This window comes from Elaeis guineensis, chromosome 1, assembly GCF_000442705.2.
Source record: "Elaeis guineensis isolate ETL-2024a chromosome 1, EG11, whole genome shotgun sequence".
NCBI classification, from domain to species: domain Eukaryota; kingdom Viridiplantae; phylum Streptophyta; class Magnoliopsida; order Arecales; family Arecaceae; genus Elaeis; species Elaeis guineensis.
This window is the reverse complement of record NC_025993.2, coordinates 106,522,055-106,534,848: the sequence shown is the minus strand read 5'-3', so window position 1 is coordinate 106,534,848 and position 12,794 is coordinate 106,522,055. Positions and strand designations below refer to the sequence as shown.

At 43.8% G+C, this 12,794-nt stretch overlaps 2 protein-coding genes across 2 annotated transcripts in view; one reads left to right on the top strand and one right to left on the bottom strand.

The window, feature by feature from the left end:
- LOC105038448 (probable serine/threonine-protein kinase WNK6) overlaps positions 1-7,348 on the top strand; it is a 34,225-nt gene extending 26,877 nt beyond the window's left edge. The window contains 5 exon segments of the mRNA XM_073253787.1: positions 1,349-1,353; positions 3,289-3,725; positions 3,727-3,981; positions 5,411-5,478; positions 7,222-7,348. Coding sequence (XP_073109888.1) covers positions 1,349-1,353; positions 3,289-3,725; positions 3,727-3,916 — 632 coding nt within the window. The 3' untranslated portion in view covers positions 3,917-3,981; positions 5,411-5,478; positions 7,222-7,348.
- Positions 7,349-10,441: 3,093 nt separating this feature from the next.
- LOC105038327 (U-box domain-containing protein 27) lies at positions 10,442-12,099 on the bottom strand. Its single transcript, XM_010914095.4, has one exon. It carries the CDS (start codon positions 11,893-11,895, stop codon positions 10,594-10,596), a length of 1,302 nt encoding a protein of 433 aa, XP_010912397.1. The 5' UTR covers positions 11,896-12,099; the 3' UTR covers positions 10,442-10,593.
- Positions 12,100-12,794: the final 695 nt, after the last annotated feature.

Here is a 12,794-nt window from a genome sequence, read left to right as displayed (position 1 = left end):
CAGGCCCAGGCCCGCGCGGGACGCGCGACCCAGGCCCAGGCCCGTGCGGGACGCGCGACCCAGCAGCCTGCTGGCCCATCCCCGGTCCACCGTGGACCGGGTGGTCCACGGCGCGGCCTGTGGACCGCGTGGACGTTTCCCACTCGATTCTCGCGGTCCACGGCCCTATTCCGTGGACCGGAGCGCGATCTAAGGGTCCAGAGAGCTCCCGGTGTTGATCGGACGGCTTGGGACGTGATTTGGCTTGATTAAGGATTCCTAATCCTTCTCTAATCAAATTTAAACCAGATTTAAGCCCCTGAGACGAACAGAGAAGTATGGTTTGGTTTCTCGCCGCCGTACGAACCGAGGAGAGAGAGAGAGAGGCGTGAGGCGCTGTGAGAGAAGGAGCAGGAGGCTCCTGGACAGCGGTCGCCAGGCTCTTCAGGGGTTCAGGGGGTCTCCAAGAGAGAGAGAGCTTTTGTGAGGGGAACTTCATGTGAGAGAGAATTGGGTGTACAAGGGTTGAGGGTGAGGTCTCCTCTTGTAAAATTTTCTTTTCATAGTGAAGTTTGCATGCCCCGTGGAGGCGAGCCCTTTTGTGGCTGATCCACGTATTTTGATTGTTTTTCCTTTTGTTTTATTTCTTCTTTCTTCCTGCTGCATCGCGTGGTACTGAAAGGATCTTGGGAGGTGGTGTCCTGGCCAGACATCCACCCAACAAGTGGTATCAGAGCAAGGCGGTACAAGGACGCAGATTGCAGTGGTGGTGAGCAAGACTGAAGATGGAGAAAACAGGAACAATCAGGATGGAGATCAACAAGTTTGATGGTAAGAGCAATTTCTCCTTGTGGCAGGCAAGGGTGAAGGACGTGCTCATCCAACAGGGGTTGATCGAAGCTCTCTTGTGCGATGAGAAACCGACCACCATGGAGGTGCGGGATTGGAAACGGCTACAGATGCAGGCGGTGAGTACCATCCGTATGTACCTGGCGGATGAGGTGGTGATCCATGTGCTGAGCGAGACTTCCCCGACGGTGCTGTGGTCGAAGCTCGAGGAGTTGTACATGGCGAAGTCTCTCACCAACACTCTTTTCCTCTGGAGGCAGTTTTACCAACTGCGGATGACTGAGGGACAGAGCGTGCAGGAGCATCTGAGCCACTTCCAGAAGATCCTCACCGACCTTCTCAGCGTTGGTGAGAATGTTGAGGAGAAGACCAGGGCGCTGGTTTTGCTGGCGTCGCTTCCCCCTTCGTACGAGTCCTTGGTGACTGCTCTTCTAGTGGGGAAGAGCACTATCAAGATGGACAAGGTCACCGCGGCGATACTCCAGAACGAGGTTCTCAGGAGGGAGAACCCAGCTTCGAGCTCAGGTGGCGATAGCTCAGCTTTGATGACTTCTGGAGGAGCAGGAGGCGGTAGACGGAGCGACAGGAGATCGCATCGAGGGCGGTCTAAGTCCAGGAGGGACTTGAGCAAAACCAGGTGTTACCGGTGTGAGGAGTTGGGGCATCTAGCCAGAGATTGCCCTCAACTGAAAAATCGGACGGTGGCTGCTGTAGCGACGGCCGGCAGTGATTCAGATGGAGATGTCCTGGAGATATCTGACGAGGTATCTACTTCTTCCCAGCAGTGGATATTAGATTCTGCATGCCCCTATCATGTGTGTTGCAGAGAGGAGCAGTTTGACTCCCTGGAGAACAGTGAGAGCACTGTATATCTGCCGAATGGATCGAACTGTGCGATCAGAGGCATTGGGACGGTCAGCTGGAGGACACATGACGGTGCAGTGAGGAGATTGGGGGAGGTCCGATACATACCCGATTTCAGGCGGAATCTTATCTCACTTAGCAGACTGGATTCGAGAGGCTACAGGACGGTAGCTGGTGGAGGAATCCTGAGGGTGCTACGCGGCGATAGGATTGTGCTGGAGGGGAAGAAGGGGAGCAGAGGACATTATTACCTGGCAGGGAACCCAGTGCGAGGTGGAGCATCGGGAGCCAGGTGGAGCCCAGAGCGAGGTGGAGCTCCAGGAGGCGGATCGGGCACGAGACAAGAGACTCGGGAGGACGAGAGGCGACGTCGCAAGGTAAGATTCCTATTGCCGCAGGATGATGCCCCGAGCAGGTCTCAGGTCAGGAGGAGCACAGCATACGACGGAGATGGGATCGAGCAGCCTGGCTCGACTCCCATGTTTGCCCATCCATGATCAGCAGGCGATTGCCCCAGGGCATGGGGGTGAGGAGATCCAGAAGCTCTCGGAGTTTGGAGGAGGCCGAATATCGAGTCGAGGTGGAGATTGTTAGGATTTGACGCCTCGAGATTCAGCCCACATTGAGCCCACAGTGAGGTTCGCGGCGAAAAACGGAGTCCAACGAGACCAAGATCACCTGAATCGGAGCTCGGATGGAGAAGATACGAGCTTTCGAAGATAGCACGAAAACCGAGGCGGCGGAGGACCGCCGGCGACCGGCGGCGGGCGGCAGCGGCGCGGCCGCAGGCGGCGGCGCGCGGGACGCGCGTCCCAGGCCCGCTGGCCCGCGTGGGACGCGGGACCCAGGCCCGGGCGGGACGCGGGACCCAGGCCCGCGCGGGACGCGCGTCCCAGGCCCAGGCCCGCGCGGGACGCGCGACCCAGGCCCAGGCCCGTGCGGGACGCGCGACCCAGCAGCCTGCTGGCCCATCCCCGGTCCACCGTGGACCGGGTGGTCCACGGCGCGGCCTGTGGACCGCGTGGACGTTTCCCACTCGATTCTCGCGGTCCACGGCCCTATTCCGTGGACCGGAGCGCGATCTAAGGGTCCAGAGAGCTCCCGGTGTTGATCGGACGGCTTGGGACGTGATTTGGCTTGATTAAGGATTCCTAATCCTTCTCTAATCAAATTTAAACCAGATTTAAGCCCCTGAGACGAACAGAGAAGTATGGTTTGGTTTCTCGCCGCCGTACGAACCGAGGAGAGAGAGAGAGAGGCGTGAGGCGCTGTGAGAGAAGGAGCAGGAGGCTCCTGGACAGCGGTCGCCAGGCTCTTCAGGGGTTCAGGGGGTCTCCAAGAGAGAGAGAGCTTTTGTGAGGGGAACTTCATGTGAGAGAGAATTGGGTGTACAAGGGTTGAGGGTGAGGTCTCCTCTTGTAAAATTTTCTTTTCATAGTGAAGTTTGCATGCCCCGTGGAGGCGAGCCCTTTTGTGGCTGATCCACGTATTTTGATTGTTTTTCCTTTTGTTTTATTTCTTCTTTCTTCCTGCTGCATCGCGTGGTACTGAAAGGATCTTGGGAGGTGGTGTCCTGGCCAGACATCCACCCAACAGATGTTAACTCTAGATGGAACTCGAACTCTTGTAGATGAGCCCAAGGATCTGCAGTTGGTTGAGTACAGAAAAAGCTCTGATGAATCTTCTCAGAGTATCTCTGAAGCTGCCAATGTTTTCGTCTCCCCTTCATTTGTTGATTCCAGCTCCCCAGAGGGCTCTGATCAGCCAGTGGACGGTGCTGTGGTCCATCAGAGACTTGATTATGTAAGGGGGAATGGTGATTTTGGGGATGTGGTGTTTGTGTCAGCTGATCAGGATTCTGAGGGAAATGGTGAGAAGTCCTCAGGTTCCTGTATGTCCTCTGCATGGAGCCTTGTGGATTATAATTGGTTAAATATGGAGGGAGAGGTTAAAGGGGCACTATTAAGAGTTGAAAATGGCATGAATGTTGATCAGAAAGACAATAGTCGTAATGTTGGCACGCCAACCTTCTGTCTGCCCAAGCAATGGTTCTTCATTGGTTTTGGCTGAGATACATGAAACTAATGAGGAGCTGAGATGCCAGTTGGAATTTATCGAACTGCAGTATCAACAGGCAATAAAGGATATATCTCAGAAAAGAGAACAAGTGATTGCAGTGGCAAAGAAAAGTGCATCTCAGAGGAAGCAATTTTTACTTCATTGATCTTTCCTCTGCTATTTGCGTTCTCAATCTTTTCATGAGTGAATGTTTTCCTAGGAAGACTCAAAGTAAATTCTTGTGTCTATCATCTGAAGATAGAGTTTTAAGTGTATATAGCTGAAGTGGATTTATTACTGTTGATCTGTTTCTTTTTTCTTTTGAGCTTCTGTGGTTGTTTGTTAATTTGCTAGATATTTTGTTTGTTGATTGTCAATATTATAGGTTCTTACTTCAGTTGTATTATTTTTAATCTGCTGAAGCTCCACATGGGTCATTGCTTATTTGCTTATAATACTAGAAAGGCTAGCATATTCGATAGTCAACTCCAGACACTGGAATTGACTTCCTTGAGAGTGGGATGAGCAAGATGTAGTTGCTACATTGATTGTTATTTTGGAGTATCAGGTCATTGCACTAGATTTTCATCCATATATTGTAGTATGTATTTCTACAAGAACTACAGATTTTTATGCTCATCATAGTCATCGTAGTAGGTGTTCTTGCTTGCTAATTATGATTCACAAGGGCTGTATCAAACTATATCATTTTTGATATTCTTTATACCCTTTGAACTGGAAGCATCCTTCTATACTTGTTTGATCATCACATGTGGGTGGTTAAACCCTATATTAAGAACTAGCTCAACTTATGGAGTATGTGTAGTAATGTTTGGTTGGTATTTAAAGTTGGGACCCTGAGGGGCATTTATAGCAAACATAAGGGAACTTAAACAGATTCAGGATGCTGTGTCTTGTGGAATATCTTTATCTACTTTCGTTTCTATTCCTCATGTACAGGAAATGTTGCAGGTAATAGAAGTATGAAGTTTTTGATTGGACATTAATAGAAGTGTGAATTTCTTGCTTGTTTTAATTTTATATAATACGGTTCTGATATATTATTTGCTTCTGAAACTGATAACATTCTGATTTTGGAGTTTCAGAAAGTCTCTACTCTTGAATTTTATTATCTTCTACGGTCAAAACATTACAGCTAAGTCTCTGTACTCTTGAATTTGAGATTTAATTCACCACATTTGGTGAGCTCGCAGAAAGATTTAGAGTTTCAAATTAACATCTCTGTGGAATTTCCGATTGAAATTCGTACTTTGAGGTCTGCACTTATTTGGGGGTGAAACCAGAGTATACAAATTACTTTTTTCTTTTCTGTAACCAAGAAGTTGCATGATCTGGCCCATGCAGATTTATTTTTCCTTTAAGAAGGGGATATCATCTTCTGGAACCTATGAGCAGTGTAGCTATTGGTTCCAGAATGAATGTTTGTGACGAATTAGACACCTGAAGATCAGTCACATGTTGGTAATATTGCCTTTGTCAGTCTTGGAAGGTTTATCAATTCTAACATTGAATATTCTAAAACTGTCTGGCTTATCTCTTTTGTGTTATATTGCGTAAGCTTGCATTTATCTCCAAAAGCAATGAATCTACTTCGAAGGCTTCCCTGTGCAGATCATAAGAGTGTGTTTGCTTGTTGCAGGGGGAGGCAAATATTGATGACTACTGGCCCTCTGAAAAACCATCCATTTTGCATGCTGGATGGTACTTGTAAGTCAACAATTGCTCTTTGTGCTTTTGTATATATTGGGATATCTATTTTGTTATATCCCATACCTACATTTTGTTCTCCCTTTTTAGTTTCAGAAGAAGCACTAGAAGCTTACCAATATTCCAATGGACCGGTCCTAACTCAATAAGTTAGCTAAAAATGGATCGGATACTAGCATATCCATATCCATATTTGTTTTATTTAGTGAATACAAATATGGACATGGATATCAATCGGATGCAAAAATTCGTATCCGTACTTGTTTTAAATGGATACGGATGCAAATCTGATATCGAAAATATGGATATAAGTTGGATGATTAAACTTTATTACTATAGAACCAAAGATATTTGCTATGTGAATGATAAATCAAGTTAATAGCATATTAATATGGTCATTTATTTTTTTTTAGAATTTCATGAGTGCTATGTAAAATTAAATAGGATTACAAATGAAATCGGATATTCAGATATAGAGTGGATAGTTGTCTATCCATATCCATATCCATTTTTCTTTAATAGATATGGATATGGATTCGGATATTAGTCAAATGCTTAAATTTCTATCCATATCGGCATAAATTCGGATACGAAAATGGATTTGGATGGATATTATTTGATCCATTTTCATCCCTACAATGAGTTATTCTATAAATTGAATATATACAATTTTCTATATCAAAGTTTCCAATTAACTTCAAGAATTTGCCAAATATGCCTCAGATAGCAATCATACTTATTCTGCTGAAATTTTATGCAAGTTTCTTTTCTCTCATTTTAACCGCTCCACATCGCCCACCATGCTCTCTCTCTCTCTCTCTTTGTGTCAGAAGGATTTACATATCACAATAAATATAGGCATTTTTGAAATCATTATTCAGCAAGAGAAACCTGTGATGCTTAGGAGATCATGGAAGATTATTATGACCATGGTACACCTTCATTATAATCTTTGGTTTCTTAGTTTTGAACTTTTGGAATTAGTTATAGGTAGGAAAATATCAAGCAGCATTTTCATTAGTAGAAAAATTGATCATCCATGGTTTTTGAACTGGGTTAATCAATTTTGAGGAACTGTGCTACTTTGTCAAGAGGAAGATTGAGACAATGCTTTGCTATTAGATGGAACTTTATATTAAGATTTGAAAAAACAATTTCGCATTCAGTTTTACCCATGCCAGCTTAGTTTGATTTTGGTAGGTTTTTTGGTGGTCTTAGCAAATTTTGTTTAAATTTATTAACCCAACAACAATCTTCATTCAAAAAAAAAAAAAAAGGATCTTTCACAAATTCCTCTTGGTTCAACTACAGGATTAATGCATATCACTGTAAAAGAGGTCTCTGTATCTGTACTTCTAGCAAGCATTCTTTTATGTCTGATTAACTGTTCTTCAATGGGATTGGCAGTTTTGTTTTCTCAAGTGAAATAGCTTCATTTTTGGGAAATACCTCTGACTGCTCCTGTTTTTTATTGTTGATATTACCTTAATAGAAAAATGGTTCCGATATTTATTGCAATACATGTAGATTGTAAACGTTTTATTGGAGTTTCATGCTCATTGCATCTACTAGTTTCAGGAAATCATAAACTAGTCTATTATTTCCTTCTGTTATAGATTTTACTTTTGTAGGAATATTTGCATTATAAATCCCAAGTTGTGCTATTTTTCAAAAAAATTTCTACTGTGCTTTGTAGATTCTGTCAAGTAACTGCTAAGGTAGTACTGGCTCATTGCATTGCAGGTGTCATTTCAGATTCCTGTTTGGTATTGTAATGTTGTTCTATACAATCAACTAAAACATGGCAAATGTTGTTCCTGTGGATTGATACATTATGTGTTTGAGAAGAAAGAGTTGTCCTTGCTGAAATTGCAATTGCTATAGTGTGTGTATGTATGGATCATCAAATGGTAGACTCCATAAGTTCTACTATCTGTTATGAAAATTTATCTGCATTATTATAGAAATTTATCTTCATGGACAATTTTCTTGTTTCTATACATTCTGAATTTATTCTTAGTGTGGTGTACATTGCTATGACATGTCCCAGTTTATTATATTCTACACCGGCCCATTGGGGCATTGAACTCAGGACCTTTGTATTATTAGCAGTGACAATGTTGATCAGTGTTTTTAAGTAACAAATTTAATATGTTTTACTTTTTTAATTAAATATTTTACGGTTTAAAAATATAGAATAATTTATTTTTCATGGAAGATAATGTTAGTTAGACTATAAGAGCTACGAACTACTACAAGCCACCAATCAAGATTAATGGCACAGAGTCAACCAAACTTGTCCATCTTAATGGCAAATAGACACAGCGACATCATGAGCAAGACAGCAATAAAGATGACTTCTATTAATATTAAAATTTTTAATTAATAAATAATTAAAAAAAAGTAATATCTATTTGTTAATAAGCTGTCTAGCCAAAACAACCATCCATGAAAAAAAAGGATGGGTGGCTAACATTTATCCTAATTATTCAACCAAATCTAACCAACTTAACCCCATCTAATCCAAGCCCCAAGCCCCTCTTTCTCATCCTCATCGAACCAGATCCTCCTCTCTTGCCATTAACATGAAGCAGCAGTGGATAGCCCCTTCCCGTCATTAGTTCCCTTTTGCTCTCCTCTTTCCCTCCTTTCCACCCCAGCCACATAACCTCTCCTTTTACGAATAACAACCTAATTAGTGAATCTATACATGACATATTCTCCACATGACTCGAGTTGGATGAGATTCATAGGAGATTTTGGACAAAGCCCCAAACAAGATGATGTTGATGACTTACATTTAGATATCAAAACAAGATGACGCTACAATCTATGCCACATTTTGTTTTTCACTCTAAATTACGAACCTTCTCTTGGAAACTCGAATCATATCATATCTTATAAACTTGAGAGCTAATTGTAATCACTAAAAATGGAAACAAACCATATCTTATAGGCTTTCCTTTCCCTCTCCCTTTTTGCAATTTTTTCTTCTTTAAAGATTCAAACCTTCTCTTTACATAAACTAGACTTCCAACTTTTCTTGTTGCTTGATCTATCCACCGGCTATGGCTGAAGAAAAGAATAAAACGCTGGATGGGGCCTCAAAATAGAAGGTGAGCCTTTCAAGCTCTTTGGAAAATATAAAAGCTCTTCTAGGATTGGTAAACTAGCAATATTGATAAGGATGTCTGATTATATATAGAATGCATTGCAATTGGGATTGGTGAAGGAGCTCAGAAAGGTGAAGCATCCTCAAAATAAGAAGCTGAGGATCATGTGAATAGCCTGCATTAGAGCAAAAAGATTAAAAATGGAAGGGAGAGAGCAAAGACCTATTTTTGCTGCGATTGCCACTCCTTCCATTTAGTCTTCCTAATTTTCTTTTTCTTCTTGTTCTTCTCCTCCTTTGGGGATATCTTATTAGGACTAAGATGACTTTTGTTTTTTTTGTTCTTTTCTTTTAAATTTGGATGTTAAAACCTTATAAAAATGAGATGAGGTAGGAGTAGTAAAGATAGGCTTCTCTTCTCTCCCCTCCATCTTCAATCTCTTTGCTTGCAAGTGAGCCATTGGCTTAATCTTCAACTACCTATTTTGAGGATGCTTCGCCTTCTTGAGCTCTTTTGTCGATATCAGCTGCAACATATTCTACAAATGATCCAACATCCTCATCCTGGCTAGCTAGCTTGTTCTTAGAAAAGTTTCTTCCATATCTTCCAAAGAGCTTAAAAGGCTTTTCTCTTGATTCGAGACCTCATCCAATCCTACGTTCTTTTCTGCAGCCATGGTTGGTGGATAGATCTAGCAATAAGGGAAGTTGGAGAGCATATCTACGTAAAGAGAGGATTTGGGTCTTTAATTTCAATTTTAAAGAGAGAAATATTGAAGAGGGAAAGGAAAGTCTACATGATATTATTTCTTTCCATTTTCGACGATTGCAATTTGCTCTCAAGTTTGTGAGATATGATTTGATTTTTTTTAAAGAAGATTTGTAACGGAGAGTGAAAAATAAAATGTAGTATAGATTGTGGCATCATCTCATTTTGATTTGTAAATGTACGTATGTAACGATTTTTTTCAGCTACGTCATCAATATCATTTTTTTCGAGGTCCACCCAAAATCTTCTTGAATTGCATCCGACTCGAGCCATATGTGGAGAATAGGCGATAAATAAATTTATTTATTGAATTGTTATTAATAAAGAGGAGAGAACGAAAAATTTGGAGGAAAAGGGGGTTTTGGTCCAGTAGGAGGGGGGGAGGGGGGTTTGGGTAGTTGGTCTAGATGCGCGGATTAATGCTAGCTATCCATCATTTAGAACTAAATTTTTTACATTTAATATTTTATATGTTACATATTCTAAATTCTTTTCTTTGCATATTCTATATGGATAAATAGGCTCATTAAAATAGCTTTTGCTAACATAATTTATCTAGTTAAAACATTCACGTTGTCAACCAAAAAAAAAAAAACAAACATCTATGTTGCATATTCTTTATGCATGTTAAGGATCAAAATATCATCATCTGAATTTGAATCAACAACACACTTTTGCATGTCTAGCTATGCTGTTGAGGTGTTCAACAAAAAAGATCAGAAGATTATCTAGATTTTAACCAATGTCATTTACACAAGCTTAGCTCATATTTTTATCAAAAGCTTATTCACGTTCGCTCACCAAAAAAAAGAGCAAAAGGAGGAGCCATGAGAATGAGATACACTATGAAATAATCACTTAAACCTACAAATACTCCTCGACTTTTAGCATCAAAGGATAAAATAATTGTGTTTTTCGGTTGATAATCATTATGATTACTATGTAAATATATAGTAGTTCCATAGCTTGTCAAAATATTAAATACAAGAAATTTATCTCACAATCTATGATAACTGGTTCCTCGAATAAAAAGGACAAAGATTCTCTCCTTGAAAAAAGTAAGGGATTCAGACTCCTGCAAATTTGTCTGTAAAATTGAATTAGAAGATCCTTCATTTCTTTCCCTATATCTTTTGATCAAGCAAAATAAAAAACACCTCTATCCATTTACAAAACTCTTTTTCTTTTTCAGTAAAGAAAAAAAAAAAAAATCTCTCTCAATCGATTTCGATTCCTAGAAGGGCATGATGTGGATAGTCTTTGTATCATATCCAGGAAGACAGCTCTTGGAATTTACTTTGAATATCTTAAGCAAATCCGCTGCCATCTGCCTCGTCGGCGGCGAGCACCCGCTCTGCATGAACAGCAGTATCTTCGTGAGCCCGCCGTTCTCCGCCGCCACCGCCTCCACCGCCCGGCGGTCCCGGTAGAGGTGGCAGACTGTCCACAGCACCGCCACCGCCGCCTCCGCCCCCTCCCTCCCGGCCTTCATCATCCGCCCCGCCACCGCCCCCACGCTCTCCTCGGCCGTCTCGCAGATCGCCGCCCGCCCCTCCGCGCACCCGGCCGCCGCCTCCATTACCCTCATCGCCCTCTCCGCCGCCGCCGCCGGCACCACCTCCGCCTTCGCCGCCAGCACCCTCGTCACCGCCGGCACCACTCCGAGCCGCACTATCCGCGCCCTCGACCGCCTCACCTCCGCGATCCCGGCCAGGCACCCAATCCCCGCCTCCACCGCCCTCCGATCCATCGTCCCTTTATCATCCGACGGCCCGATCAAGCGGATCAGCTCCGCGATGACCTCGTCCTTCTCGGCGATCACCACCTTCGCCTCCACCGCCTCCGGCAACCCCAGTACCGATTCAAGAACCCGGGCCGAGTCGATCCGCGATTCGAGACTGCTTCCCTTCTTCAGTACGGAGACCAAAGCGGAAACCGATCCGTTGAGATCTGAAATCAGGGCGGAGATCGCGATCTTCCTGTTGCCCTCTTCGATAAAATCGGAGGTTAAGATCAGAGCAAGAACCCTTATCGCCGCCTCCGACGTCTCCAATCCGGCCTCGTCGTCGTCGTCGTAGTTCTTCCTTACAAGAATGGAGGCCAGAACGGCGGCGCAACCACCGGCATTGACGAGATTATTCTTCTCGAATTCGTCGTTCTCGTCGTCGGAGAAGAATTGGGCGAGCTTGCGGAGCGTCGGGACGGGATCCGCGGCGGGGAAGCGGAGCTCGTGGAGGAGGTCGTTGCCGCGGTGAAGGCGCGGGACAGCGGCGGCGGCGGCGGTGGAGGATGAGGACGAGGAGGACCAGTGGTGGATGAGGCGCTGGAGGGTGAGGTTGGGGACGAGGTCGGTGGAGGGTAGGTTCTGCCGGGTGGCCGGACACGTGGTGTTGCCGGAGTCGAGCCACCGCTGGATGGAGGCGCGTTCGTAGGTCACGCCGGTGCACAGGCTCACGGGCGACTTCATCACTTCCAGCGATATCGGACACCGGAAATAGCTGGGTATCTTCACAAACCTCTCTTGCTTCCTTCCCATTTCCCTTCTCTTCTTCCTTCCTTGTTCTAACAATCTATCTCTCTCTCTTTATTTTGTTGTTTCTATATCTTCTACTACTATGAACACAGAGTTGTGTTAAAACAATGGAGGAGGAAACGAGAGAGGAGTTTAAGAAGGGGAGGGAGAGGAGAGGGGGTCAAAGGAGAAGATGGGGAGGTTGCTTTCCTTATTCCAACAAGCATAGTACAACTGGGGGTGCTATAAATTAGCATCTCTCCGGTCTATGGTCAAAGAAAAGTTTGATAATGGAAGGTAAGCAATAATAATAATAATAAATAATAATAACAATAACAAATTAAAGTTATTATTATTGTTAATGGGAAGGGATGCGTTGTATTGATATGGGTGCGGGCTATTATTGTGGGGGAGGAAGAGAACGCGGAGGGAAGCGCGGTTTGCCGGTCATTCCCGTCATTCCGTGTTCGTCCTTCAACGCAATGAAGTATGGAGTCGTGGGGGAAGACCGTGGAAAGCATGGAAAAGGATGCGTGTGGGAGCCCACCATGTCGATCGGTTCCCATCCCAATCTTTGTTGAACAGAGTTGCACGTTACTTGTGCTTACTGGTATGTGGTTGCTGCCCTTCCACTCCTTTTTATTTCTTTCGGTAATTTTTCCTTCTCGTTGCTGCTCTTTTACTCATTTACAGGATGCACGCTCTTTACTGAAATATTAGTTTTTTTTGGGTTCCGGTTGTATCGATCTCTTCTCTGGCGAAGGCAACCATTGGATCATCGCACAGATCTCAAAGCATTTCAATCTCTCTATTCTTTTTGCTTTCATAGATCTCGAAGTCATCTAATAGTTGACGTAGTGAAAGAAGATGAATCAGATAAAGGAAGGAACAAGGAGAGAGAGAGGAATTCAGTGCTCTTGTGT